Source organism: Neltuma alba, unplaced genomic scaffold (assembly GCF_004799145.2).
Source record: "Neltuma alba isolate B1F8T4 unplaced genomic scaffold, ASM479914v2 tig00013398_pilon, whole genome shotgun sequence".
Lineage (NCBI taxonomy): Eukaryota > Viridiplantae > Streptophyta > Magnoliopsida > Fabales > Fabaceae > Neltuma > Neltuma alba.
In genome coordinates, this window is record NW_021637656.1 from 134,710 (window position 1) to 160,871 (window position 26,162).

Genomic DNA, 26,162 nt, shown 5'->3' on the forward strand with positions numbered 1-26,162 from the left:
ATGAAAATGGAGGAGTAATAAAGATTGGATTTCCTTTCTCTTTGTTGTTTTTTTTTTTTTTGCCCCCCTTAACTTATTACTTGAAAAAAAATTGTTGTTAATTATGGTCAAATATTAAGTTTCTTGATTCAGCTGTGGTCTGGTCATGCCCCAGATCGATGAAACTCGAATCATCATCCTTAAAATCATGCATTTTTCGGAAACACATCTGAGCTGATGATATACTTGCAGGCACACCACATCATCACTTTCACTAAACCCGATTCACGTAGAAAATTAAACATTTTATTATCGCTGATTTAATTCACAACATCAGACTGGATTAATAGTAGTTCTTGAAGCCGAGGTTTTAGCCGTCTCGTCGCCTTCTTCTTCCTCATTCTCTCTGCTCATCTCTTCCAACGATTTCCCCTTAGCTTCTGGAACCAACAACGTGAACAACATCCCCACAAAGTTACTCACACCCAGCATCGCCAGAGCATTCTTCATCCCAATCCCGGGTGGATACCCTGCATCTGTCTTCTCCGGATCTTTACTCTGTGCAGCGTACAAGAACCCCAACATCCCGATGATCGCTCCCACCTTTCCGGCAGCAGCTGAAAGCCCGTGGCAAGTCGACCGCAGCCTCGCTGGGAAGATCTCGGCCGGCACGATGAAAGTGGTGGCGTTTGGACCGAAGTTGGCGAAGAAGAAGGTCAGTGCGTACATCACAAGGAACCCGATTCTGTTCTCCTTCTTGGTCCAGTGGTCGTAAGGGATTGCGAGAGCCAACATGAAGACCGCCATGAAGAAGAAACCCATCAGCTGGATGAAGAATCGTCCCAACGTGTCTATGAGGGCCACCGTGAACCAGTATCCCGGCACGGTGCCGCACAGTGCGATCAGTACTTGTGCTGTTGCGACCGCGTAAACTTCATGAATGGCGTTCATTTCAGCCGCCGGAGGGAGCCATCCAACTGCCGTATAAATATCTTTCTGGAAAAGGTTCGAGCTGAAGTATGCGACGTCCAGTAAGAACCAGGTGGCGCATGTTCCGAGCAAGTGAAGGCCATGTCTGCGAGCAAATTCTTTACTGAACAAACCGAAGCTGTTGCTGGCTCTTTCGCATGATTTTGGTTGCTCGTCGACTTCGAGTTCGACTTGGAGCACCTTGGACATATCGACAGCTGCTTGTTTTGCATTCTTGGCCACTAGAGCGGTGTACCTCGCCGTCTCCGGCATCTTCGCTCGTGAGTAGAACGTCATCGCCGCCGGCACTGCTCCGAACATCAGAATTATGCGCCACACGTAGTCGGCTTGCGGCGGAAGAGAAGCTGCCGCGTCCACATTGTACGGCGGAGCCTTATACGCGTGATCGAATGCCGTGGAGACGATCAGAGCAACCATTCCTCCGACCGTAATTCCGAACCCTGAAGAATCATAAATAAAATTTTTGAAAACGCTTTAAAACATGCCACACGTATATTGTACGGTGCAAGTTTAATGGATTACTATCTAGAGTAATTAACCATGCTTAGGGCAAATTAAGGTTACTAATTATTCAGTGGCCAAAGTAAAAGCAACCTTGCATGGCGAACACGGCGGCAATAAAAGCTCCACGAGTTTTCTTGTTGGCGTACTCCGACATGATGGTGGCGGAGAGAGGGTAGTCGCCGCCGATTCCGAAGCCTAGCCAGAATCGGAAGAAGCAGAGAGTGGAGATGACGCCTTTTGGGGTGTCTCCAAAAGACAGGCCAGAAGCCAGCGACGCAATGACCATTAGCGCGAGGGTCATCCCGTAGACTCTCTTTCTCCCCAGCTTGTCGCCGAGCCAGCCAAAGAACACCTGACCGGCTAATGTCCCGAAGAGAGCCACGCCGTTGACGGCCATGGACACGTCCGGCGGCAAACTCCCCGGCTTGTCGGAGCCTGGTTGGGTGTAGTAGAGACGTCCCAACAACTTGGTAACGTTGGCGATGCTGAAGAGATCGTAAGCGTCGGTGAAGAAGCCCATGCCAGCGATGACGATGGCGGTGAAGTGGTACCATTGCGTCTTGGCCACATCGAGCGCGTTCAGCACACTCGCCTGTTCCCTCGCCATAACCACGACGCTTCTACTGAATCCTCAAGAATCCTAAGACAGCCACGAAGAGTTATGTCTTAATATATTACATGTGTGTGCGTGTGTGTGTATAAAGCGACAAATGTATATTATTTAAAAATCAAAGCGAAGAAAAAGAAAGAAGATGCCATTGATCTTGCTGTTTGTTTAAAGCCCACTTGCATGGGTTGAGTGAATCTGAAGCTTCGAAGAGCTAAAATGGTGGAGAGCAGATTCATTAATACATAGCGCACACATATATATATATGTATATGTATATATATTTCCAGTGATCAATACTCAGATCAGATTCAACTACAATGATCGAAATCCTGTCAACTATCCAGAATTTGTTCAAAAGGTAATCAAATCTTCCTGGGTTGCTCAACATGAGGCATTGGATTATGTTGCCATGTTGAAGTCAAATTTTACTTCATATTGTTCAGTTATTATGGGTTCGCAGAGAAGAATATTGGGAAGAGGGCTTTGACGATGAGGACAAAAATAGTGCAGTTAGATTTGAATTTGAAGATTCCGCGATGCATATGTTGACTATGGCCACGAGAAGCCATTGATTATTAAGAAGTCCTTATCACCCCAAGAGTAAGTATTGAAATGTTTAATCACCGACGACTCCTACATCATCTCTATTTTTCCTTTCTTCTCCTCTCCTGTTCCCCCCCCCCCGGGGCAAATTTATGCTTAATGGAAACTGCCGCATAACGTCCTGAGAAAAGGGTTGGGGGAGAGAGACGTCAAATTGTAAGCAAATTACAATTGAATCAGCATAAGTATTCTTCTTATTTTTCGTTTTTTTTTGGTACATTATTTCTTCTTTTCATAGATACACTCGTATTAGAGATGCTGTCGAGCATGAAATATGAACATATTTCTCTCAAGGGTTTTCACTCAAAAAAAAAAAACATCTCTCTCAAGGGAGAATTTTACTATATTATGAGAGACTAACCCTTTTTATCATATCGAATCTTCGTTGATGTATGCTTCTAACTAATGGTGTGAGCAGTGTTTAGAGCATGGTGAATGAGAGGCATTGATTGGGAAAATAATTGGGCTTAATGAGCGGCACCTTGATTTCGAAAATAACTGGGGCTTGATGATTGTGAAAATGATTGGGCTGGCGTGCATTAGGCATTTAGGCTTTGCTAGTTCCATGAAGTAAACCCCTAGCCATTGGATTTCATGAATTTACTCAAGGCTCTTTTTTTTTTTTTTATGCTTTGTATATATCTTTTTATTGTAGACAATTCTATTTAAGATATTATCAGATATTAAATATGGACACTTCTAATGGCAATTCAAACCTTACAGGAATAGTCCCGTTCTTTCCACCAGATCCAACCTTATTGGTTATTCAAGGCTCTGATAAGCAAAGCAGTTGGTAATAGTTTAGTATGAGTTATGATCTCATAACTGATCTGGGTCAATGGCACAAAGATAGTAGATTACTATGTAATTTCCAGTCATTGGTCCATAGCTTTGATGAGGAGAAGGAAAGCAATGCCCTTTCATGTTATTATCTAGTCCTAATAATAAGTATTGAAATGTTTAATCCCCCAGTACATCTATCTTTATTTCTTCCTTTCTCCTTCTCTTCTGTTTGTTTGTCTCTATTTTTTTCCACCTCTCTGCAAATTTATTCTTAATGAAAACTGCAGCAGAACATTCTATTTTATGTTGTCACTTTTTTTTTCATGGTTATTTGATACAATTCTATTAAATGCACTGTCAAGTACCAAATACAGGCATTTCTCCCAGTAAAAATTTTAACCATAGTTCATTATGTCATAAGAGACTGATCATTTTTGCTAGGCTCAATCCTCGTTAGTATGTTCTTCTAATTGGTGTTTAGAGCAGTCTTTAGAGCATGGTGAATGAGAGGCCTTGAGTGCGAAAATAAAATGGGCTTTATGAGTGGCCTTGATTGCAAAAATCATTGGGCATCATGATTGTGAAAATAAATGGGCTATCGTGCATTAGGCTTGCTACTTCTATGAAGAAAATCTAGACATGGATGGGATTTGATGAATTTATAAGCAGCTGTTAATAGTTTAGGATGTGAGTTATTATCTCCTAATTATTTTTCAGTATATTGTTTCTCTATTTTATTTATTTATTTTCTCCCAAACTAGTTATTCACACCTTGTGAAAAAGACGCAATGTCTAAGGAGAATAAAATAGTGTGAAAGTAATATAACTATAAAAAGAAAAAAAAAAAACAAGACAAAAGGAATTAACCTAACAGATTGCTTGGGGGTTCCTTGCATATTATTCACGGAGAAGAAAATAATTAAATCTTCCCCACTTAAAAATTTTATATTCCTAAATTAATTCTTCAACCCTTATATTAAAAACTGGTGGTGATAAAATGGAAATGTTAGGGACCGGAGGCCTGAGCTCTACTATGCCAAGTCCCTACCAATAATAACTATAACTGTACGATCCTCTCATCGATAATTAATAATATTATAAAGAGAGAGTGTGCTGAAATATATAGATAAAAGAATTATTACTGAGCTAGTTCACTAATTTGAACATATTAAAGAAGTTTGTTAAATTAGTTATTTGTAACAATTAGGTGTTGTCTTTTCTAGAATACCCTTGCTAATCATAGACTACCTCCTGTTCTAATTATAAGAGCCAGTTGACTAATTTGAGGAGATTAAGGAAGTAAGTTGAGTTAGTTATTTGTCTTAAATAGGTGTTGTCTTTTTCTAAAATATCCTTACAAATCAAGTGTATTGACTAGAACTCTTATTATTAGAAGGGCTAATTTGAAAAAAAATGTATAAATATAAAAGACAAAGTGAATTAGGATTTTATATTTAGGACCAAAATAAAAGTCAAATATGATTTTATATTAAGAACGGAAGGTAGTACTGTCTAAAATTACCATTTGAGAGATTGATGCAAAGTTAATTGTTGAATCTATCAAGTACAGAAGAAATATTGAAGGAAACTGCTACACGTTTGCAAGAATCCGTGAGATGTTACGGTTTGATTGGCAAGTACAATTCAGCCATGTGTACAGAGAGGGCAATCAATGTGCGGACAAAATGGCTACTATAGGATTGGAACAAGTTGGAGAAAAACGCTAATGGCAGGTCCCCCCGGATGAGCTTCAAAAGCTGTTACGTGATGATCTCATTGGTTTAGAAACCTTTGGTAGTAGTAGAAGTTAGTGTCTTGAGTGTTGTCTTTTTGTATCTCTGGTCACACAAAAACAAAACTACTATTTAATTAAACCTTTAACATGTGCAACTGATATAGTCTATAAGGATTACTTTGAAAAAATAGATGAATATATATGAGAGACAAGGTAGATTGGAGCCTTATATTTATGACCAAATTGAAAGTTAAACTAACTCTTATATTAAAGACTGGAGTAATAATATTATATAGAGAGACTGTGCTGAAATGTATAAATAAAAAAATTATTACTGAGGGATATATATCAAGCACGGTATTATTATACTCTTAGATGGTGATATATACATTTAGGTCTTTGTTCAACAAAACACTTACGTCTCAAATTCGACGCGGAGTTGATCTACGCGTTTCATAGTTCATACAAAACAAAACTGTCTGTCGTTAGCGTTTATCTTCTAACCTATTAGCGAATCCACTCCCTTTATTTTAATCGGTTAATTTTAGTAAGCAAGATTTTAATAACAAAGCTGTAATTTTAAAAGAAAAATAAATTCAGCGATTCTGGATAAAATTTTTAAAATTTTGTATGTTTAATTAGTTATTTAAAAATAATTATTATTTTTAAAGAGTGTAAGGGTAATATAAACTACAAAAAAAAAAGGAATTAACCTAACAGATTGCTTAGTGGTTCCTTGCATATTATTCATGGTGAAGAAAATAATTAAATCTTCCCCACCAAAAAATTTGATATTTCTAAATTAGTTATCCAGCTTTTATATTAAGGACTAGAAGTAGCATAATAGAAATGTTAGGGTTCTGAGCTGAGCTCTATTATACCAATAATAACTTCAATTGTACGATTCTCTCATCAATAATTAACAGTATTATATAGAGGGAGTGTGCTGAAATATATAAATAAAAAAATTATTACTGAGGGATGCATATCAAGCACAATATTATTATACTACCTTCGGTCCCTAATATAAAATTTCGTTTGACTTTTATTTTAGTTCTAAAGATAAGACTTCAATTTACTTTATCTCTCATATTTATTTTTTTCTTTAAGATAATCCTTCTAATAATGATAGTTCTAACCAATAAACTTAATTAGTAAGGATTTTTTAGAAAAAATAACACATTTATTACAAATAACTAATTTAACTTATATTCTTAATATATTTAAATTAGTCAACTAACTCTTATATTTAAGACCAGAGGTAGTATGAGATAGTGATATATATTTAGCTCTCTGTTTTGTTCAACTTAACACCTGCGTCTCAAATTCAACGCGGAGTTGATCTGCGCGTTTCATGGTTCATACAAAACAAAACTGTCTGTCGTTAGCGTCTATCTTCGAACCTATTAGCGAATCCACTCCCTTTATTTTAATCGGTTAATTTTAGTAAGCAAGAGTTTTAATAACAAAGCCGTAATTTTGAAAGAAAAATAAATCCAGCGATTCTGGATAAAATTTTTAAAATTTTTTATTTTTTTTATGAAAGGAAAAGTTTAGGTGAATTGAGCTCTGAGAGCTTACTAGGACCAGGGCATGCCTGCAGGCTTAGAAAGCACTTATAAAGGTACTTACAGATCACCCACTTTCAATTATTATTTTTTAATGCTATTTTAACTTCACTACCTATAATTTCGTTCACTATTGTTGGCATTCTTTATGTATACTCTCGTATAAGAAATGTCAAACTTTAGAAATGCTTGGCTCATTTTTAAAAATTGTTTATAATATGAATGGCATGCATGTATGTATGTGGCCATTAAGGGAGCAAGCAAAACTCAAATATGGATGGTTATTTTAGTCTTAGTTTAGTTGATAATGACTATTGTCTTTACATAATTACTTAATTAATGTCCGGTAATCAAAGACAATAACTGATACATGCACGAAAGACGCAAGAATCTTCATTGTTAATAAGCAAAATACATTGGACCACTGAATTAAGCTTCCATATATTCAACTTAATTTTGGTGGTCATTGCCACGTCGATGGATAGAGTCAAATTGATATATGGAATATGCACCACCCGTGCTATATACATTTTGTTTTTTTTTATTTTCAATTTGATGATATAGAAGATACTTTCATTTATAAAATTATTTTGCAGTATATTATTTCTCTATTTTATTTATTTTTTGTCTCAAAATAGCTAGTTTTTCACACTTTGTGAAAAAGACGCAATGCCTTGGACAATGACTAATTAAGGAGAATAAAAGAGTGTGAGAGTAATAATATAAACTATAAAAAAGACAGCAGAATTAACCTAACTGATTTATATCAAGCACGGTATTATTATACTCTTCGATAGTGATATATACATTTAGGTCTTTGTTCAACATAACACTTATGTCTCAAATTCCACGCGGAGTTGATCTACGCGTTTCATAGTTCATACAAGACAAAACTGTCTGTCGTTAGCGTTTATCTTCTAACCTATTAGCGAATCCACTCCCTTTATTTTAATCGGTTAATTTTAGTAAGCAAGAGTTTTAATAACAAAGCCGTAATTTTAAAAGAAAAATAAACCCAGCGATTCTGGATAAAATTTTAAAATTTTTTTATGTTTAATTAGTTATTTAAAAATAATTATTATTTTTAAAGAGTGTGAGAGTAATATAAACTACAAAAAAAAAGGAAACAAAAGGAATTAACCTAACGGATTGCTCAATGATTTCTAGGAGTGTTCAAGGCCGACCCGTCTCGGTCCCGGTCTTATTAGGACAGGATGGACTCATCCCAAAAATTTTTGGAACAGGATAAAAAAGGGACCGGGACGGGACGGGACACAGGACGGGTCCGTCCCATCCCGATTCTCTTTTTTTATTTTTTTTATTTTTTATCCTATTTATATAATATCATTTTTTTTAAGATTTGAGACTATTGTATGGAACTATGTGAAGGGAATTGAAAGATGACGCGCAACGGAAATCAACTTAAAATTTTAAAACTTTCAACCCCTTACCCGGATCTACCAATCGCGTTTAAGTCAGGTAGTAAGAAGCATTACCTTCGGTGTTCGATTTCCAGGTGGCTCGGTGATTCCGCCATTCAGGATGCCTCTGCTCGCCTCCTTTATCGTTCGAAGTCGACAACTCCGGTCGGCTTCCTCTACCGGTATCCACACGAATAGCTCTCTAGTCACAAACGGCGTGCTAGCGCCCTTTTGTCCGTCTAGGGTTTTCAGAGAATCCGTCCACTCTTATCTCTCTTAGGCTGTCTCTTATCTGCTGGTACTCTCACGCTTTAAAACCCTAGCTCCTCATATCAAATATATAGGATGCTATAGGTTTAATGAATGATATTTAATTTCAAAATTAATCCTAAATTAATTCTGAAATTAATACAATATCAAATATTGCCTAATCAGATAAGAGAACAATTAAATAAATATGGTTTACATTAAATCCGTCTCACAGATTTAATTCACCTATTTATTTAATTCAAAATAAAGATATGACGGAATTAATTTATATAGATTTAATTTATCCTTATAAATTAAATCTAACAATTATCTCTTATATTTATATAATATATATATACGAATTTATATATATACACGTCCACCCTATATTATTCATTGAATCTGGACATATCTCAGATTCAATGAAATTAGACATCATAACTCGTGTTGGGCTATTTTGTGTGCGATCCTGTAGGCCCATATGAAGTTGGCAGTGGGTCATTAACTATAATGACTCACAAGTCGTAAGCGGTTTCTAGCAAGACATCACGACTACCCAAATCATATGAGGATCGTTAAACGATGTAACCTTTCATAGAACCATATCGCGTCCCTTTTGTCACACGACATTTTGGTCATGGATGAGGCATGGAGAATGTCATCTTCCTATTCATGACCGTTACTTTCTCGATCCCTGAGTAGTCTGAGTATAGAAACGGAACTACCTTTCCATTATAGTATGGCCATACATTTCTCAGACTCACTCATCGAGGGGCCCAGTAATATCTCTCTACGAATGTGAGGGACAAATTCCATCTTGACCATTCACATTCCTCTGCATGAAAAACCACTAAGCCTGAACATAGTCTTTATGATCACTCGGTCAAAAGTGACTTTTGACTAGGTCAAAGCTAAGCGTTTCTCATGTAGGAATCCATGATGATCTCAGGTCAAAGGGCACAGTGACATGGTTTATATATGAGATAAGCTTATGACTTAACCCATGCAGCTCTCTCATAGCGGGTCGGTCCAACACCTTGTACTCTTACATGTGCCTATGACTTTAATTTATATCTCTATATATCTTTAAAGTCATACTGGTCTTATTTCATCTCTGCTCCCACATAGATGACCGACCAGGGATATTTAGGATAAACCATGAGTTATCCAAGGATAGTCATCATAGTAAACATGCAAATAATATGATAACGTAATTAATAAATTCATAAATTAACAATGTTCAAAACACAATGATTGGCCCCTAGGGCACAATTTCCAACACTATGGATATATTTATTTAGAGTTTTTATATTTATTGATGATTTGAGATTATTGATGATTAGAATTTTTAGTGAGTTTTTATTGTGTTAAAAGCTTTTGTTTAGAGTTTTTAATGACTATTATATGTAATATTTTGGGTTTTTGTTTAAGAGTGCCCAAACAAATAAAAAAAAATAAAAAGATGTTTTTATAAGGTCTAAACCCAAACAAATATAATTTTAAAAAAATCAGATTTTATTTAAAAAAAATTTTTAAAAAAAGTTCGGGACGTCTCGGATCCGTCCCATTCCGTCCCGACTGGGACCGAGACAACACCAGGACGGGTCGGGACACGGGACAGATTTTCTGTCCCGTTACTGTTCATCAGGACGGAACCGGGACGGACCTGTCTCGGTCCCGATCTGTCCTGTGAACAGCCCTATTGGTTCCTTGGATATTATTCATGGAGAAGAAAATAATTAAATCTTCCCCACCGAAAAATTTGATATTTCTAAATTAGTTATTCAGCTTTTATATTAAATACTAGAGGTAACATGATAGAAATGTCAAGGTTCTGAGCTGAGCTCTATAATACCAATAATAACTTCAACTGTACGATTCTCTCATCAATAATTAACGGTATTATATAGAGGGAGTGTGCTGAAATATATAAATAAAAAAATTATTACTGAGGGATGCATATCAAGCACAGAATTATTATACTACTTTTGGTCTCTAATATAAAATTTTGTTTGACTTTTATTTTAGTTCTAAATATAAGATTTCAATTTACTTTATTTCTCATATTTATTTTTTCCTTAAGATAATAATTCTAATAATGATAGTTCTAACTGATAAGCTTGATTAGTAAGAATTTTTTAAAAAAATCACACATTTATTACAAATAACTAACTTAACTTATATTATTAATCTATTTAAATTAGTTAACTAATTTTTATATTTAGGACCGGAGGTAGTATGAGATAGTGATATATATTTAGCTCTCTGTTTTGTTCAACTTAACACCTGCGTCTCAAATTCAACGCGGAGTTGATCTGCGCGTTTCATGGTTCATACAAAACAAAACTGTCTGTCGTTAGCGTCTATCTTCGAACCTATTAGCGAATCCACTCCCTTTATTTTAATCGGTTAATTTTAGTAAGCAAGAGTTTTAATAACAAAGCCGTAATTTGAAAGAAAAATAAATCCAGCGATTCTGGATAAAATTTTTAAAATTTTTTATTTTTTTTATGAAAGGAAAAGTTTAGGTGAATTGAGCTCTGAGAGCTTACCAGGACCAGGGCATGCCTGCAGGCTTAGAAAGAACTTATAAAGGTACTTACAGATCACCCACTTTCAATTATTATTTTTTAATGCTATTTTAACTTCATTACCTATAATTTCGTTCACTATTGTTGGCATTCTTTATGTATACTCTCGTATAAGAAATGTCAAACTTTAGAAATGCTTGGCTCATTTTTAAAAATTGTTTATAATATGAATGGCATGCATGTATGTATGTGGCCATTAAGGGAGCAAGCAAAACTCAAATATGGATGGTTATTTTAGTCTTAGTTTAGTTGATAATGACTATTGTCTTTACATAATTACTTAATTAATGTCCAGTAATCAAAGACAATAACTGATACATGCACGAAAGACGCAAGAATCTTCATTGTTAATAAGCAAAATACATTGGACCACTGAATGAAGCTTCCATATATTCAGCTTAATTTTGGTGGTCATTGCCACGTCGATGGATAGAGTCAAATTGATATATGGAATGTGCACCACCCGTGCTATATACATTTTGTTTTTTTTTATTTTCAATTTGATGATATAGAAGATATTTTCATTTATAAAATCATTTTGCAGTATATTATTTCTCTATTTTATTTATTTTTTGTCCCAAAATAGCTAGTTTTTCACACTTTGTGAAAAAGACGCAATGCCTTGGACAATGACTAATTAAGGAGAATAAAAGAGTGTGAGAGTAATAATATAAACTATGAAAAAGACAGGAGGAATTAACCTCACTGATTTATATCAAGCACGGTATTATTATACTCTTCGATAGTGATATATACATTTAGGTCTTTGTTCAACTTAACACTTACGTCTCAAATTCTATGCGGAGTTGATCTACGCGTTTCATAGTTCATGCAAAACAAAATTGTCTGTCGTTAGCGTTTATCTTCTAACCTATTGGCGAATCCACTCCCTTTATTTTAATCGGTTAATATTAGTAAGCAAGAGTTTTAATAACAAAGCCGTAATTTTAAAAGAAAAATAAATCTAGCGATTCTGGATAAAATTTTTAAAATTTTGTATGTTTAATTAGTTATTTAAAAATAATTATTATTTTTAAAGAGTGTGAGAGTAATATAAACTACAAATAAAAAAAAGAAACAAAAGGAATTAACCTAACGGATTGCTTAGTAGTTCCTAGGGGTGTTCAAGGCCGACCCGTCCCAGTCCTGGTCTTATTAGGACGGGATGGACCCATTCCGAAATTTTTCGGGACGGGACAAGAATGGGACTGGGACGGGACACGGGACAGGGTCGTCCTGTCCTGGTCCCATCCCGATTCCCTTTTTTTTAATTTTTTATCCTATTTATATAATATCATTTTTTATTTTTTATTTTAAGATTTAAGACTATTGTATGGAACTATGGATATATTTATTTAGAGTTTTTATATTTGTTAATGATTTGAGATTATTGATTATTAGAATTTTTAATAAGTTTTTATTGTGTTAAAAGCTTTTATTTAGAGTTTTTAATGACTATTATATGTAATATTTTGGGCTTTTGTTTAAGAGTGCCCAAACAAATAAAAAAGAAAATAAAAAGATGTTTTTATAAGGTCTAAGCCCAAACAAATATAATTAAAAAAATCAGATTTTATTAAAAAATTTAAAAAAAAAATTTGGGACATCCCGGATCCGTTCCGTCCCGACCGGGACCGGGACAACACCGGGACGAGTCCCGTTACTGTTCATCAGGATAGAACCGGGACGGGCCTATCCCGGTCCCGATCCGTCCCGTGAACAACCCTACTGGTTCTTTGCATATTATTCATGGAGAAGAAAATAATTAAATCTTCCCCCACCAAAAAATTTGATATTTCTAAATTAGTTATCCAACTTTTATATTAAAGACTAGAGGTAACATGATAGAAATGTCAGGGTTCTGAGCTGAGCTCTATAATACCAATAATAACTTCAACTGTACGATTCTCTCATCAATAATTAACAGTATTATATAGAGGGAGTGTGCTGGAATATATAAGTAAAAAAATTATTACTGAGGGATGCATATCAAACACAGTATTATTATACTACTTTCGGTCCCTAATATAAAATTTTGTTTAACTTTTATTTTAGTTCTAAATATAAAACTTCAATTTACTTTATCTCTCATATTTAATTTTTTTAAGATAATCTTCTAATAATGATAGTTCTAATCAATAAACTTGATTAGTAAGGATTTTTTAGAAAAAAATAACACATTTATTACAAATAATAAATTTAACTTATATTCTTAATCTATTTAAATTAGTCAACTAACTTTTATATTTAGGACTGAAGGTAGTATGAGATAGTGATATATATTTAGTTCTCTGTTTTGTTCAACTTAACACTTGCGTCTCAAATTCAACGCGGAGTTGATCTGCGCGTTTCATGGTTCATACAAAACAAAACTGTCTGTCGTTAGCGTCTATCTTCTAACCTATTGGCGAATCCACTCCCTTTATTTTAATCGGTTAATTTTAGTAAGCAAGAGTTTTAATAACAAAGCCGTAATTTTAAAAGAAAAATAAATTCAGCGATTCTGGATAAAATTTTTAAAATTTTTAATTTTTTTTTATGAAAGGAAAAGTTTAGATGAGTTGAGCCTTGGGAGCTCACCAGAGTCAGGGCATGCCTTTAGGCTTAGAAAGCGCTTATAGAGGTACTTACAAATCGTACACTTTCAATTATTATTTTTTAATACTATTTTAACTTCACTACCTATAATTTCGTTCACTATTGTTGGCCTTCTTTATGTATACTCTCGTATAAGAAATGTCAAACTTTAGAAATGCTTGGCTCATTTTTAAAAATGGTTTATAATATGAATGGCATGCATGTATGTATGTGGCTATTAAGGGAGCAAGCAAAACTCAGATATGGATGGTTATTTTAGTCTTAGTTTAGTTGATAATGACTATTGTCTTTATATAATTACTTAATGTCCAGTAATCAAAGACAATAATTGATACATCCACGAAAGACGCAAGAATCTTCATTGTTAATAAGCAAAATACATTGGACCACTGAATTAAGCTTCCATATATTCAACTTAATTTTGGTGATCATTGCCACGTCGATGGATATAGTCAAATTGATATATGGAATGTGCACCACCCGTGCTATATACATTTTGTTTTTTTTTATTTTCAATTTGATGATATAGAAGATATTTTCATTTATAAAATCATTTTGCAGTATATTATTTCTCTATTTTATTTATTTTTGTCCCAAAATAGCTAGTTTTCACACTTTGTGAAAAAGACGCAATGCCTTGGACAATGACTAATTAAGGAGAATAAAAGAGTGTGAGAGTAATAATATAAACTATGAAAAAGACAGGAGGAATTAACCTCACTGATTTATATCAAGCACGGTATTATTATACTCTTCGATAGTGATATATACATTTAGGTCTTTGTTCAACTTAACACTTACGTCTCAAATTCTACGCGGAGTTGATCTACGCGTTTCACAGTTCATGCAAAACAAAATTGTCTGTCGTTAGCGTTTATCTTCTAACCTATTAGCGAACCACTCCCTTATTTTAATCGGTTAATTTTAGTAAGGAAGAGTTTTTAATAACAAAGCTGTAATTTTAAAAGAAAAATAAATTCAGCGATTCTGGATAAAAATTTTAAAATTTTTTATGTTTTTTTTTTGGTGAAAGGAAAACTTTAGGTGAGTTGAGCCGGGAGCTCACCAGGGTCAGGACATACCTCCAAGCTCAGAAAACTCTTATAGAGGTATTTACAAATCGCCCACTTTCAATTATTATTTTTGAACACTTTTAACTCCACGACCTATAATTTCGTTTACTATTGTTGGCATTCTTTATGTATACTCTAGCATAAAAAATGTCAAACTTTAGAAAAGCTTGGCTCCTTTTTAAAAATTCTTTATAATATGAATGGCACGCAAGTATGATGTAGCCATTAAGGAAGCAAGCAACAGTCAAATATGGATGATTATTTTAGTCTTAGTTTAGTTGATAATGACTATTTTCTGTATATAATTACTTAATTAATGTCCAGTAATTAAAGACAATAATTGATACATGCACGAAAGCCACAAGAATCTTCATTGTTAATAATCAAAATACATCGGACGACAGAATTAAGCTTCCATATATTCAAGTTAATTTTAGTGATAATTGCCATGTTGATGGATATAGTCAAATTGATATATATAAATTCATTGTGTACTTTTCAGATCTATATAGGGCCTGTTTGGGATAGCGGTAAAAATCTTTTATAAACACATTTTATTTAAATCGAGATAAAACTTCTCTCATATACTTACCTTGTATTCTGTAAATCACGATTGAAAAACTACTTATAAGCTGTTCCAAACAAGCCTATAACTGACTTCACCTAGTGAGATAAAAACTTTGTTATTATTGTTGTGTACTTTTCATATGCGAATTTACTATTCATAGAACATGCTATATTATGTTATTCCTTCTTTTCAAATTAGGCGGAACAATAAGGAATAATTGGGTATTTTGCCAAGTTTATTGTTCAAATAACTCAACACATCTTTCACACGTTATTATATTTTTCTAATAACAACATTTTCGTTTGGCCTGAATAATAACAACATTACATCACATACAATATTAAGAGTTAGGATGCCGGTAAAGTTACGTACAACACGGAAATTATAAGACCCACTTGAGATGTATAATATCTTTGAATAAAGTAAAAAGTTCGAACTTTGTAAATTAAGAAGAAAAAAAGTTATAGACTTTATAACGTTGATTAGAATTATGATGAGTCATTATGTAGTTATATCTAATTAATTAAGTCGCTGGTAAGGAGATATCATTCAAATAGTATATAAAAATTGAGACGATAACTCAATAAAAAAATATTAAAATTTAAATTTGTCCTCTCTAATGTATATTCTTAATTATTTTTTTATAAGTGCTATCTTAATTAACGATTTTTTTTGTTAAAAAATAAATTCCAATAACAATTCCAATCACAATTCTTTTACGTGTGATTTTACACGAAAGCTTGTCACTATCATTTTCCAAACATAACAACTTTGCCTCAATCATAATAAACAGTAATCAAATATAAATGTGACGGCAAGCATGAACAAAACATATAATTTAAAATAGGCATTATAAAATTATTATATAGTGTGAATGCAACGTGGAGAAGGGGCATTATAAAATTATTATATAGTGTGACGGCAAGTAGGAATATATAATTATGTTTTGACTTGCAAATCAAGATGAGTTAAAGCAATCATTGAATTGCTTTAAATGGGTTTATTTTGACAAAACTAAGATTATATATATAAGATACCTTCTGTAAATTTCAGGAGGAGACAAAACCACGAATTTTAGGGATGTGTGTGTTCTACATGTTATGATTGTTATCAAAGATAAAGAGCATAAAGACATAATTAGGATTTTTTATTGGGAATTAGGGAAGACAAAACCATGAATCATTTCATCTTTTAACTTAATATAAGAAGGCATAGGATGCAGATATAGGTCTGTTATTTTTACATTTTTTTTGTTAGAAATTTTAGTAAATATAGGAAGGTCATGCCAGGCTTTTGAAGGCTAATGATGAGGTGTAAAAGAACCCCCAAAAAAATGATTAAATTGAAGAACTGAATGTCAAAAGCATATAAGGCTAAATATCTACGTAAGTGGTCTCTCTTTTCTTAATTTTATACGAAAACAAAATTGGATTCAAGTTTACTTAATACGCATATGCATATATTGTATAAATATAAAAATATAAGTTCTATATTATTAACAAACTATAAATTATAGCGAGCGTTTGTGCATGCATCAAATTGTTGTGCATGGACAGAGGTTATATATATATATATATATATATATATGGTGAAATAATAATACCCCTCTGGTCCTAAATATAAAATCCATTTTGTAGTGTAATAAATATAAGACCTATTTTATAGTATAATTTACATTACAAAATAGGTCTTATATTTAGAATCGAATAGAGTAGTAAAAAGAGTGATGACAACATATATATATATATTTGGAGATTAATTCATCATGTGAACAAGATTAAGAGAACAACTGCTTAATTGGAGGCATAGCGTTGGGTGTTTATTATTGACTAATAAAATGATTTCAACCTGGGAGGAATAATCTTGGTATATGCTCTTTTTCTTCTTTGTATATGTATTTGTATATAAATCCACATCATCATCACCTTCAAACTTGTCCCTCTCCATCCTCTCTCTCATCTCTCAAAAAAGCTTCTTTCTCCTCGTATGAACCAGGTACTCTCTCTCTCCCTCTCTCTCTTTCACATCTAGGTCCCTGGGAAGTAGCCAGAAAAATATATATATATATATATATATATATAATATCTAAAAGGTGACGAGGGCAATGAAATTAATACATGTATGTTACTTTGCTCTATCCTCCGCTAGCTGATAATGTTGACTACTCCTTTCTCTTTCACTTTCATGTCCCTCTCACTACTCCCGCACAACTCTTCTGACTTTTCTGTTTTCCACCTTCTTCTTGACTTCACTCTCCGCATCCTTTTCAATTCACACACTGTAAAGATGAATGAGTTTTTCTTTTTATGTAGTCTTTATATTATGGTCAATCCACAGAAATATAAAAATATGATTTACAGGAGAATCCATGACGCAAACGCATGGAAAATTAATACTAGCTCCCTTCCTTGATTAATAGTTAACTAATTTAAATAGATTAAGATAGAATTAGTAAGTTAGTTTTTTTGTAATACTTAAAATATCCTCATTAATTATGTGTATGAACTAGAACTGTCATTTGATAAGACCTTTAACATGTGCAATACTACGATGACTATCTTAAAAAAATAAAAGATAAATATGAGAAACAAAATGGATTTGGATCTTATATTTAATATCAAATTAAAAATTGAATTAACTCTTATGGTGGTTGGAGAAAAAATGGTGGCCATGATCTGGCTGTTTACGTCAAAGTCTCGGCCTAAAAAATCAAGCCCGCCACACCGAAGTTGGCTTGAAACAACCGGCAAGATCACTGGCATCTTCCTTCTTTTCTTAGCGTTTTAAGTAATACTTTACTTATATATATATATATATATATATATATATATATTATATTGAGACACATACAACTCCTCGTAACTGTGTCAGGATTGTTAAGGATAGATTCAGTAGCAGTGTGGTAGTTATGGCGAGGGAACAGACGAGTGTGCTGAACGCGCTCGATGTGGCCAAGACGCAATGGTACCACTTCACCGCCATCGTCATCGCCGGCATGGGCTTCTTCACCGATGCTTACGATCTCTTCAGCATCGCCAACGTTACCAAGTTGTTGGGACGCATCTACTACACCCATCCAGGCTCCGACAAGCCCGGCAGTTTGCCGCCGAACGTGTCCATGGCCGTCAACGGCGTGGCTCTCTGTGGGACCTTGGCCGGTCAGGTGTTCTTTGGATGGCTCGGCGACAAGCTGGGGAGGAAGAAGGTGTACGGGATAACCCTCGCCCTTATGGTCATTTCCTCGCTGGCTTCCGGTCTCTCTTTCGGTAACACCCCAAAAGGTGTCATCTCCACCCTCTGCTTCTTCCGATTCTGGCTCGGCTTCGGAATCGGCGGCGACTACCCTCTCTCCGCCACCATCATGTCGGAGTACGCCAACAAGAAGACTCGTGGAGCGTTTATTGCCGCCGTCTTCGCCATGCAAGGTTGGTCTTACTCTGACCACTGAATTACTCGTCTGAATATTTCCTCTAAACAATCAATTAATCACTGTAGATTAATAGCAATCCATTAAGCCTATTTTGAAGACGTTCTTCACGATTCTTCAGGGTTCGGGATTTTGGTCGGGGGAATTGTTTCTCTGATCGTCTCCACGGCGTTCGATCACGCGTACAAGGCTCCGCCGTACAAGGTGAACGCAGCAGCTTCTCTTCCAAAGCAAGCCGACTACGTTTGGCGCATAATTCTGATGTTCGGAGCTGTGCCGGCGGCCATGACGTTCTACTCGCGAGCGAAGATGCCCGAGACGGCTAGGTACACCGCTCTGGTGGCCAGGAACGCAAAACAAGCAGCTCTCGATATGTCGAAGGTCCTCCAAGTCGAACTCCAAGCCGACGAGCCGACAAAATCATTCGAAAGAGCCAGCAACAACAGCTTCGGTTTGTTCAGTAAGGAATTCGCTCGCAGGCATGGCCTCCACTTGCTCGGAACATGCTCCACCTGGTTCTTACTCGATATTGCATATTACAGTTCGAATCTTTTTCAGAAAGATATTTATACGGCAGTGGGATGGCTTCCTGCGGCGGCTGAAATGAACGCCATCCATGAAGTTTACCGGGTGGCAAGAGCACAAGTACTGATCGCGCTGTGCGGCACCGTGCCGGGATACTGGTTCACGGTGGCCTTCATAGACATATTGGGACGATTCTTCATCCAGCTGATGGGTTTCTTCTTCATGACCGTCTTCATGTTGGCGCTCGCAATTCCCTACGATCACTGGACCAAGAAGGAGAACAGGGTTGGGTTCCTTGTGATGTACGCACTGACCTTCTTCTTCGCCAACTTCGGTCCTAACGCCACCACTTTCATCGTGCCAGCCGAGATCTTCCCGGCGAGGCTGCGTTCGACTTGCCACGGGCTGTCAGCGGCTGCTGGAAAGGCCGGAGCGATCGTCGGCGCGTTCGGGTTCTTGTATGCAGCACAGAGTAAAGATCCAAAGAAGACTGATGCAGGGTACCCACCTGGGATTGGGATGAAGAATTCTCTGATCATGCTGGCCGTCATTAACTTTGTGGGGATGTTGTTCACGTTCTTGGTTCCAGAAGCAAAGGGGAAATCGTTGGAAGAGATGAGCAGGGAGAACGAGGAAGAAGAAGGTGATGATCCAGCAACCACGGCTTCAAGAACTGTTAATCCAGTCTGATTATTACGTGAACTCAAAATTTAATTAGCAGTTAAATTTTTCTCTTTGCAGTGTATCCGCAGTTTGGAATAGTTTAAGTAAATTTTTAATCATAATTTAAAAGTTTTGTCTAAATTTTATAAGTGTTTTTCAACCCTATATATATATATTAGCTCGTATTACAGAATGGCTACATATACATGTCACACATTATAAATGATTTTTGAAAAGAAACTGGCATTTCTAAAGGTTAATATTTTTTATGCAAGAGATGAAAGAATGCTAAAAATACGAAACGAAATTAAAATAATAATTGAGTCAACGGATATTATTTATTATTAAAAATAAAAATATTTAAAAATTCTAGCCAGAAGAAGGCTGGGAAAGTGGACGGCCATAGCAGTTCATCATTGGCAAATTATAATCCTTTACATAAAACTATGTATAGATTAAATATTTCACCAAATAGAATTGGAAAATTTAAGAGATGGGATATTTTTTTTTTTTTTTGCGAAAATGCCACCGGTAAAAGTCCCACTGTAAATTTTCTTTTTTTCCCTTTTACTAGTGTGCAATATATATTAGTAATGAAATCACATAACTGGATCAAAGAATTAAACAGAAAACAACAATGGGAAAAGATGCGTTCAATTTTCTACACGCCTCCCTAGTTAGTCGCATCAGAAATTTGGCTGAATACGCGAGATGACGGGGAAAAAAAATAGTGTGAGCCAGAAGTCATGGGCAAGCGATCACAAACAAGACTAGACAAAAATCAGTTTTGGTACTTATTATCTTGATGACTATTTTAAACTTATTAGATTTGGACTGTCTATATTTGATTTGAATGATTTAAATTTAAATAATTAATTTTAAATAAAAAGATCTATTTTTTGAAAGAATGATAGTTAAGAGATTATCTTTATTTTAGATTTTATACATATTAGAATAACTATTTTGAACAAGTAAAAATAAAAAGAAAATTAAATCAGGATCATCCAAATGAGACATAACCATATATGATTAGAGAATGAACTTGACCTAAGTTTTTTTCCTGGTGTAATCATGTGAACGTGCCGCGATCAAGGTATAATTAAATTGGTGGATCCTGTGTAATGCCGGTTAATGGTTTTTTTAGGCCCCTATATGAATATATTCCCCTAGTTCTTAATATAAGACCTAATTGTTAAGTTAATTTTGATCCTAAATATAAGACTTACTTCTCATATTTATCATTTCTTTTTAATTATCCCTATGGATACTCCCTCAACCACAATCAAGTAAAAGAATGAGGGACGATATTAAAGAAGATAATTATGGTGTTTTAGGAAAAACATGTCAAATTTCTTATAAGTAACTAACTTACCAAACTTCCTTAATCTAATCAAATTAATTAAATAGGTTTTATATTGAGAATCGAAGGAGTATTAAATTTATTTTAATTTCAAGTTCATGGCACAATGAAAGCACCACGTGAATACTCACTATTCTTATCTTCAAACCCTTTTTGTAATTTTGCCATCACCCCTACAGTCTCCCAGTCGACATTGTAATCTGGCAGCTAGCGTGAAAGCTACTTTATAAAAGATCTCACGAGTTTGATTCTACTGACATCATACCATTAGTGCTGAAAATTTGAGTTACAAGTTATTAGCAGTTAGACTGCCCTGCCCTCAATATATTTCTCATCTAAAGTCGCATCTTCTAAAGTTATTATTCTAGATAGAGGTATCTCAAAGTTGCTTTGCCACTTTTTTTCCATAGTTGTTAGGGTTATTCATGCTTCTTCTTTTTCTTCTGATGTGTCTTCCTTTTTATTTTTCCAATTTCATTTGTAGTACTGTAAAACCTCTATTATTATTTAGTACTCCTCCAGTCTTTAATATAAGATCTATTTAACTAATTTAATTAAATTAATGAAGTTAGGTAAGTTGATTAATTATAAGAAATATGACTTTTTTTTTAAACGTCATAATCATCTTTTTTAATATCATCCTTCCTTCTTCTACTTGATTATGATTGAAGAAGTATCCATAGAGATAATTTAGAAAAAATTAATAAATATGAGAAATATGTCTTATATTTAAAATCAAAACTAACTCAATAATTAGGTCATATATTAATGATCGGAGGAGTATATTATTTTGCCTTTCTATCAAAAAATATTGAAGATTGAATTTATTTATTTATTTCTCTATTTTCACATTAAAAAGATTTCAGTTATGGTCAAATATTAGATTTCCCGAACCAGCTGGCAAGTCATATGACCCATCGATATTGTCATATCCCTAAAGTCATCATATTCCTTTTATACAATTTTTCAATAATTCCTCTTATGAAATTAATGCTTTGAATATTATAAAATAAGTCTTATATTTATAATGGGAAGAATAATTTCAAATTTACCATTCAGTCAATGCAATCAAAACACGTAAATGTAAATATATCACCCAAAAAAGCACTCGCATGTTATATTGGCCTTTGCCTTTGGCCTAGAAGCTCAAGAATATATAAACAAACCTCCCTCTATTAGAAAATCAAGATTAAACAAAGTAATACGTTTTCTTACAATAATCTTTAATTTGAAATTTGATTCTACTTGGAATCACATATATAACCAAAGTATACCCCAAAAAAACTGAATTTCTCTTATACTTTTGCCACTAATTTCGATCCTGTGATATCATCCAAGCTTATATACTTGCAGGCGCACACACCTTCACTTTCTTCACTTACCTTGATAGAGAAAACATTTCATATCGCTAATTGAATTCACATATGATCAGACTGGATTAATAGTTCTTGAAGCCGTGGTTGCTGCATCATCTTCTTCTTCCTCGTTCTCTCTGCTCATCTCTTCCAGAGATTTTCCCTTAGCCTCGGGAACCAAGAACGTGAACAACATCCCCACAAAGTTAATGACGGCAAGCATGATCAGAGCATTCTTCATCCCAATCCCAGGTGGGTACCCTGCATCAGTCTTCTTTGGATCTTTACTCTGTGCTGCATACAAGAACCCGAACGCGCCGACGATCGCTCCGGCCTTTCCGGCAGCCGCTGACAACCCGTGGCAAGTGGACCGCAGCCTCGCCGGGAAGATCTCGGCTGGCACGATGAAAGTGGTGGCGTTAGGACCGAAGTTGGCGAAGAAGAAGGTCAGTGCGTACATCACAAGGAACCCAACCCTGTTCTCCTTCTTGGTCCAGTGATCGTAGGGAATTGCGAGCGCCAACATGAAGACGGTCATGAAGAAGAAACCCATCAGCTGGATGAAGAATCGTCCCAATATGTCTATGAAGGCCACCGTGAACCAGTATCCCGGCACGGTGCCGCACAGCGCAATCAGTACTTGTGCTCTTGCCACCCTGTAGACTTCATGGATAGCGTTCATTTCAGCCGCCGGAGGAATCCATCCCACTGCCGTATAAATATCTTTCTGGAAAAGATTCGAACTGTAGAAAGCAATATCAAGTAGGAACCAGGTGGCACATGTTCCGAGCAAGTGGAGGCCATGTCTGCGAGCGAATGCCTTGCTAAACAAACCGAAGCTGTTGTTGCTGCCTCTTTCGGTTGATTTTGTCGGCTCGTCGGCTTGGAGTTCGACTTGGAGGACCTTCGACATATCGGCTGCTGCTTGTTTTGCGTTCCTGGCCACAAGAGCGGTGTACCTGGCCGTTTCCGGCATCTTCGCTCGCGAGTAGAACGTCATGGCCGCCGGCACAGCTCCGAACATCAGAATTATGCGCCAAACGTAGTCGGCTTGCTTTGGAAGAGAAGCGGCTGCGTTCACATTGTACGGCGGAGCCTTGTACGCGTGATCGAACGCCGTGGAGACGATCAGAGCAACAATTCCTCCAACCAAAATTCCGAACCCTGAAGAATCGTAATCGTAAATAGCATTTTCGAAAACGCTTTGAAACATGCTACATGAGTATCTGTTTAATTGTTTAAAGCAAATGAAGGCGAGTAATTCAGTACGTGGTCATAGGAAAACCAACCTTGCATAGCGAAGACGGCGGCAATAAACGCTCCACGAGTCTTCTTGTTGGCGTATTCCGACATGATGGTGGCGGAGAGAGGGTAGTCGCCACCGATTCCGAAGCCAAGCCAGAATCGGAAGAAACAGAGAGTGGAGATGACGCCTTTTGGGGTGTCACCAAAAGACAGACCAGAAGCCAGCGAGGCAATAACCATAAGAGCGAGGGTCATCCCGTACACCTTCTTCCTCCCCAACTTGTCGCCGAGCCACCCAAAGAAAACCTGACCAGCCAACGTTCCACAGAGAGCCACGCCGTTAACGGCCATCGACACTCTCGGCGGCAAACTGCCGGTCTTGTCGGAGCCTGGATGGGTGTAGTAGATACGTCCCAACAACTTGGTGACGTTGGCGATGCTGAAGAGATCGTAAGCGTCGGTGAAGAAACCCATGCCGGCGATGACGATGGCGGTGAAGTGGTACCATTGCGTCTTGGCCACATCGAGCGCGTTCAGCACACTCGCCTGTTCCCTCGCCATGACCACGAGACTGCTATTGAATCCTCAACAATCCTGACACGGTAACGAAGGGTTGCGCGTCAATTAAAGATCTCTGTGAAAAGGGACAAATGTATACTTATGGCTACTGCAATTTCACAAACGAATCCCTTTTGGTAGAGGAAAATGGAGGAAACAGAGAGGAGGGAAAAAAATTTTTTAACTAACCCTACTTAAAAAAAATAGAGTTGAAAGTTTTTAGTTAAGTTTTATTATTATTTTATTTATATTTTTTATTAGAATTTTACAGCCCTACTATTTTAATTTTTTTAAATTGAACTTATTAAAAAAATTTCTCCCTCTCTTTTGTTTTATTTCTCTTGTTAGGATAGAAGAAAGAAGATGCCATTGATGTTGTTGTTAGTGTGAAGCCAACTTGTTCACGGCGGGCTTGTTTTTCACATTATTGAAGGGAAGACTTTGACATAAACAGCAACATATGATGGTCCTATACTCCTGTGTCTAACTTTTCCTTGCGTTTGTACGTCGTTGGTTCGGCTATATACCATAATTTTATATTTCTGTAAATTGACCATTTTGTCTTCAAAGGAGTTATCTGAATAAAGATGGGATTCTTCCTTTCTTAAATATAAAAGGGTTTTATATTTAAGAATTAAGGAATATAAAAAAAAAACTAATACTCCTATGATCCTATCTATAAGATAGAGGAATAATTTTTTTATGGTCTTTATAAATCACTTCATTAAATTTTTAGCAATAATGTATTATTTTATTCTTTATTTACTATAGTGTAAATAATTATTTTTTTAAGATATATATTAAATAAAAATAAAGCTAAAAATTATTCTATTTTAATAAAAAAATTTAATGTAATTTAAAAATTTTTAAACTGTATAAAAAAAAGCTCCTTTATGAATAAGATCAGAGAGTATCACTCTTGTTTATTCGAATGATTGAATGTGAAGCAAGAGTGTGGAAAATGAAGTCGCCGAGAAGGTAGGAAACAAAGAAAAGCAAGAACGGGTAGTGATGAGAGCGGGGAAAATGAAACAGAAAGAAGAAGTCAACATTATCAACTAGCGAATCGAGAAAAATAATACTGTTCCGATTCTAAATATAAGACTATTTTTATAGTATAAATTATACCAAAAAAAGTTTTATATTTAGAACATGAGGAATAATAATAATTTGGTTAACTGTTGGTGAGCTATTGTTTTCACTGCCTCATCACCATCTAGATTACCCCCACCCCAAAAAAAAAAAAAACCAAAAAAACTCTTACACATCTTGTACCACTCATATCCTATTCCCTCTTTTGCCCCACATATAGTTACTATCGTTGGTCAGCTAGCTAGCTACTTCACAGCAAATTGGATTCTTTTCTATTTGTTTTTCAACTTAAAAGAGACAGGTACTAACAACTTAAAATTACAAATAGGGTTGAACTCTCAAGGCTCATTTGGAATGCTGATTAAAAATATATATAAGCATATTTCAGGTAAGTCGAGATAAAACTCTTCTCACATACTTATCTCGTATTCTGTAAATCACGATTGAAAAGCTATTCATAAGATATTTCAAATGGGTACCCAATCTTCTAATTAATTTGCAGGGAAGCCTTCATACCCAGCTAAGCTACATGTCAATGCCCAGAACCAAGTGCTGTATGTAGAAGAAGAGCACATTGAGAGAGAGAGAGAGAGAGAGAGTTACCTGGTTCGTCCAAAGGAGAGGAAGCTTTGAGAGATGAGACAGAGAGAGAGAAGTGAGGTAGC

At 35.4% G+C, this 26,162-nt stretch overlaps 3 protein-coding genes across 5 annotated transcripts; 1 reads left to right on the plus strand and 2 right to left on the minus strand.

The window, feature by feature from the left end:
- Nucleotides 1-312: 312 nt before the first annotated feature.
- On the minus strand, nucleotides 313-2,080 carry LOC114737004 (probable inorganic phosphate transporter 1-5). Its single transcript, XM_028924882.1, has 2 exons — nucleotides 1,564-2,080; nucleotides 313-1,409 (listed from the first exon to the last, which is right to left on the minus strand). The coding sequence occupies exons 1-2, from the start codon at nucleotides 2,078-2,080 to the stop codon at nucleotides 313-315; spliced, it is 1,614 nt and encodes a 537-aa protein (XP_028780715.1).
- LOC114737005 (probable inorganic phosphate transporter 1-5) lies at nucleotides 1,951-20,028 on the plus strand. 2 transcript variants are annotated; one of them, XM_028924883.1, is made up of 3 exons: nucleotides 1,951-2,020; nucleotides 18,175-18,697; nucleotides 18,821-20,028. In XM_028924883.1, the coding sequence occupies exons 2-3, from the start codon at nucleotides 18,181-18,183 to the stop codon at nucleotides 19,912-19,914; spliced, it is 1,611 nt and encodes a 536-aa protein (XP_028780716.1). In that variant the 5' UTR covers nucleotides 1,951-2,020; nucleotides 18,175-18,180; the 3' UTR covers nucleotides 19,915-20,028. The 2 variants fall into 2 exon arrangements, with proteins under 2 accessions (XP_028780716.1, XP_028780717.1); XM_028924884.1 differs by lacking the exon at nucleotides 1,951-2,020 and having other exon boundaries at nucleotides 18,124-18,697; nucleotides 18,821-19,164; nucleotides 19,258-20,028.
- A 2,378-nt stretch (nucleotides 20,029-22,406) lies between these two features.
- Nucleotides 22,407-26,162, minus strand: LOC114737032 (probable inorganic phosphate transporter 1-5). Of its 2 annotated transcripts, XM_028924928.1 has the most exons (3): nucleotides 26,101-26,162; nucleotides 23,892-24,441; nucleotides 22,407-23,766 (listed from the first exon to the last, which is right to left on the minus strand). In XM_028924928.1, exons 2-3 carry the CDS (start codon nucleotides 24,406-24,408, stop codon nucleotides 22,676-22,678), a joined length of 1,608 nt encoding a protein of 535 aa, XP_028780761.1. In that variant the 5' UTR covers nucleotides 24,409-24,441; nucleotides 26,101-26,162; the 3' UTR covers nucleotides 22,407-22,675. The 2 variants fall into 2 exon arrangements, with proteins under 2 accessions (XP_028780761.1, XP_028780760.1); XM_028924927.1 differs by lacking the exon at nucleotides 26,101-26,162 and having other exon boundaries at nucleotides 23,892-24,525.

Coding starts and splice junctions, on each gene's coding strand:
- LOC114737032 (XM_028924928.1), bottom strand. CDS start 24,408: ATGGCGAGGGAACAGGCGAGTGTGCTGAACGCGCTCGATGTGGCCAAG. Junction 23,767..23,891: donor CGCCGTCTTCGCTATGCAAG/GTTGGTTTTCCT, acceptor ACGATTCTTCAG/GGTTCGGAATTTTGGTTGGA.
- LOC114737005 (XM_028924883.1), top strand. CDS start 18,181: ATGGCGAGGGAACAGACGAGTGTGCTGAACGCGCTCGATGTGGCCAAG. Junction 18,698..18,820: donor CGCCGTCTTCGCCATGCAAG/GTTGGTCTTACT, acceptor ACGATTCTTCAG/GGTTCGGGATTTTGGTCGGG.
- LOC114737004 (XM_028924882.1), bottom strand. CDS start 2,080: ATGGCGAGGGAACAGGCGAGTGTGCTGAACGCGCTCGATGTGGCCAAG. Junction 1,410..1,563: donor CGCCGTGTTCGCCATGCAAG/GTTGCTTTTACT, acceptor ATGATTCTTCAG/GGTTCGGAATTACGGTCGGA.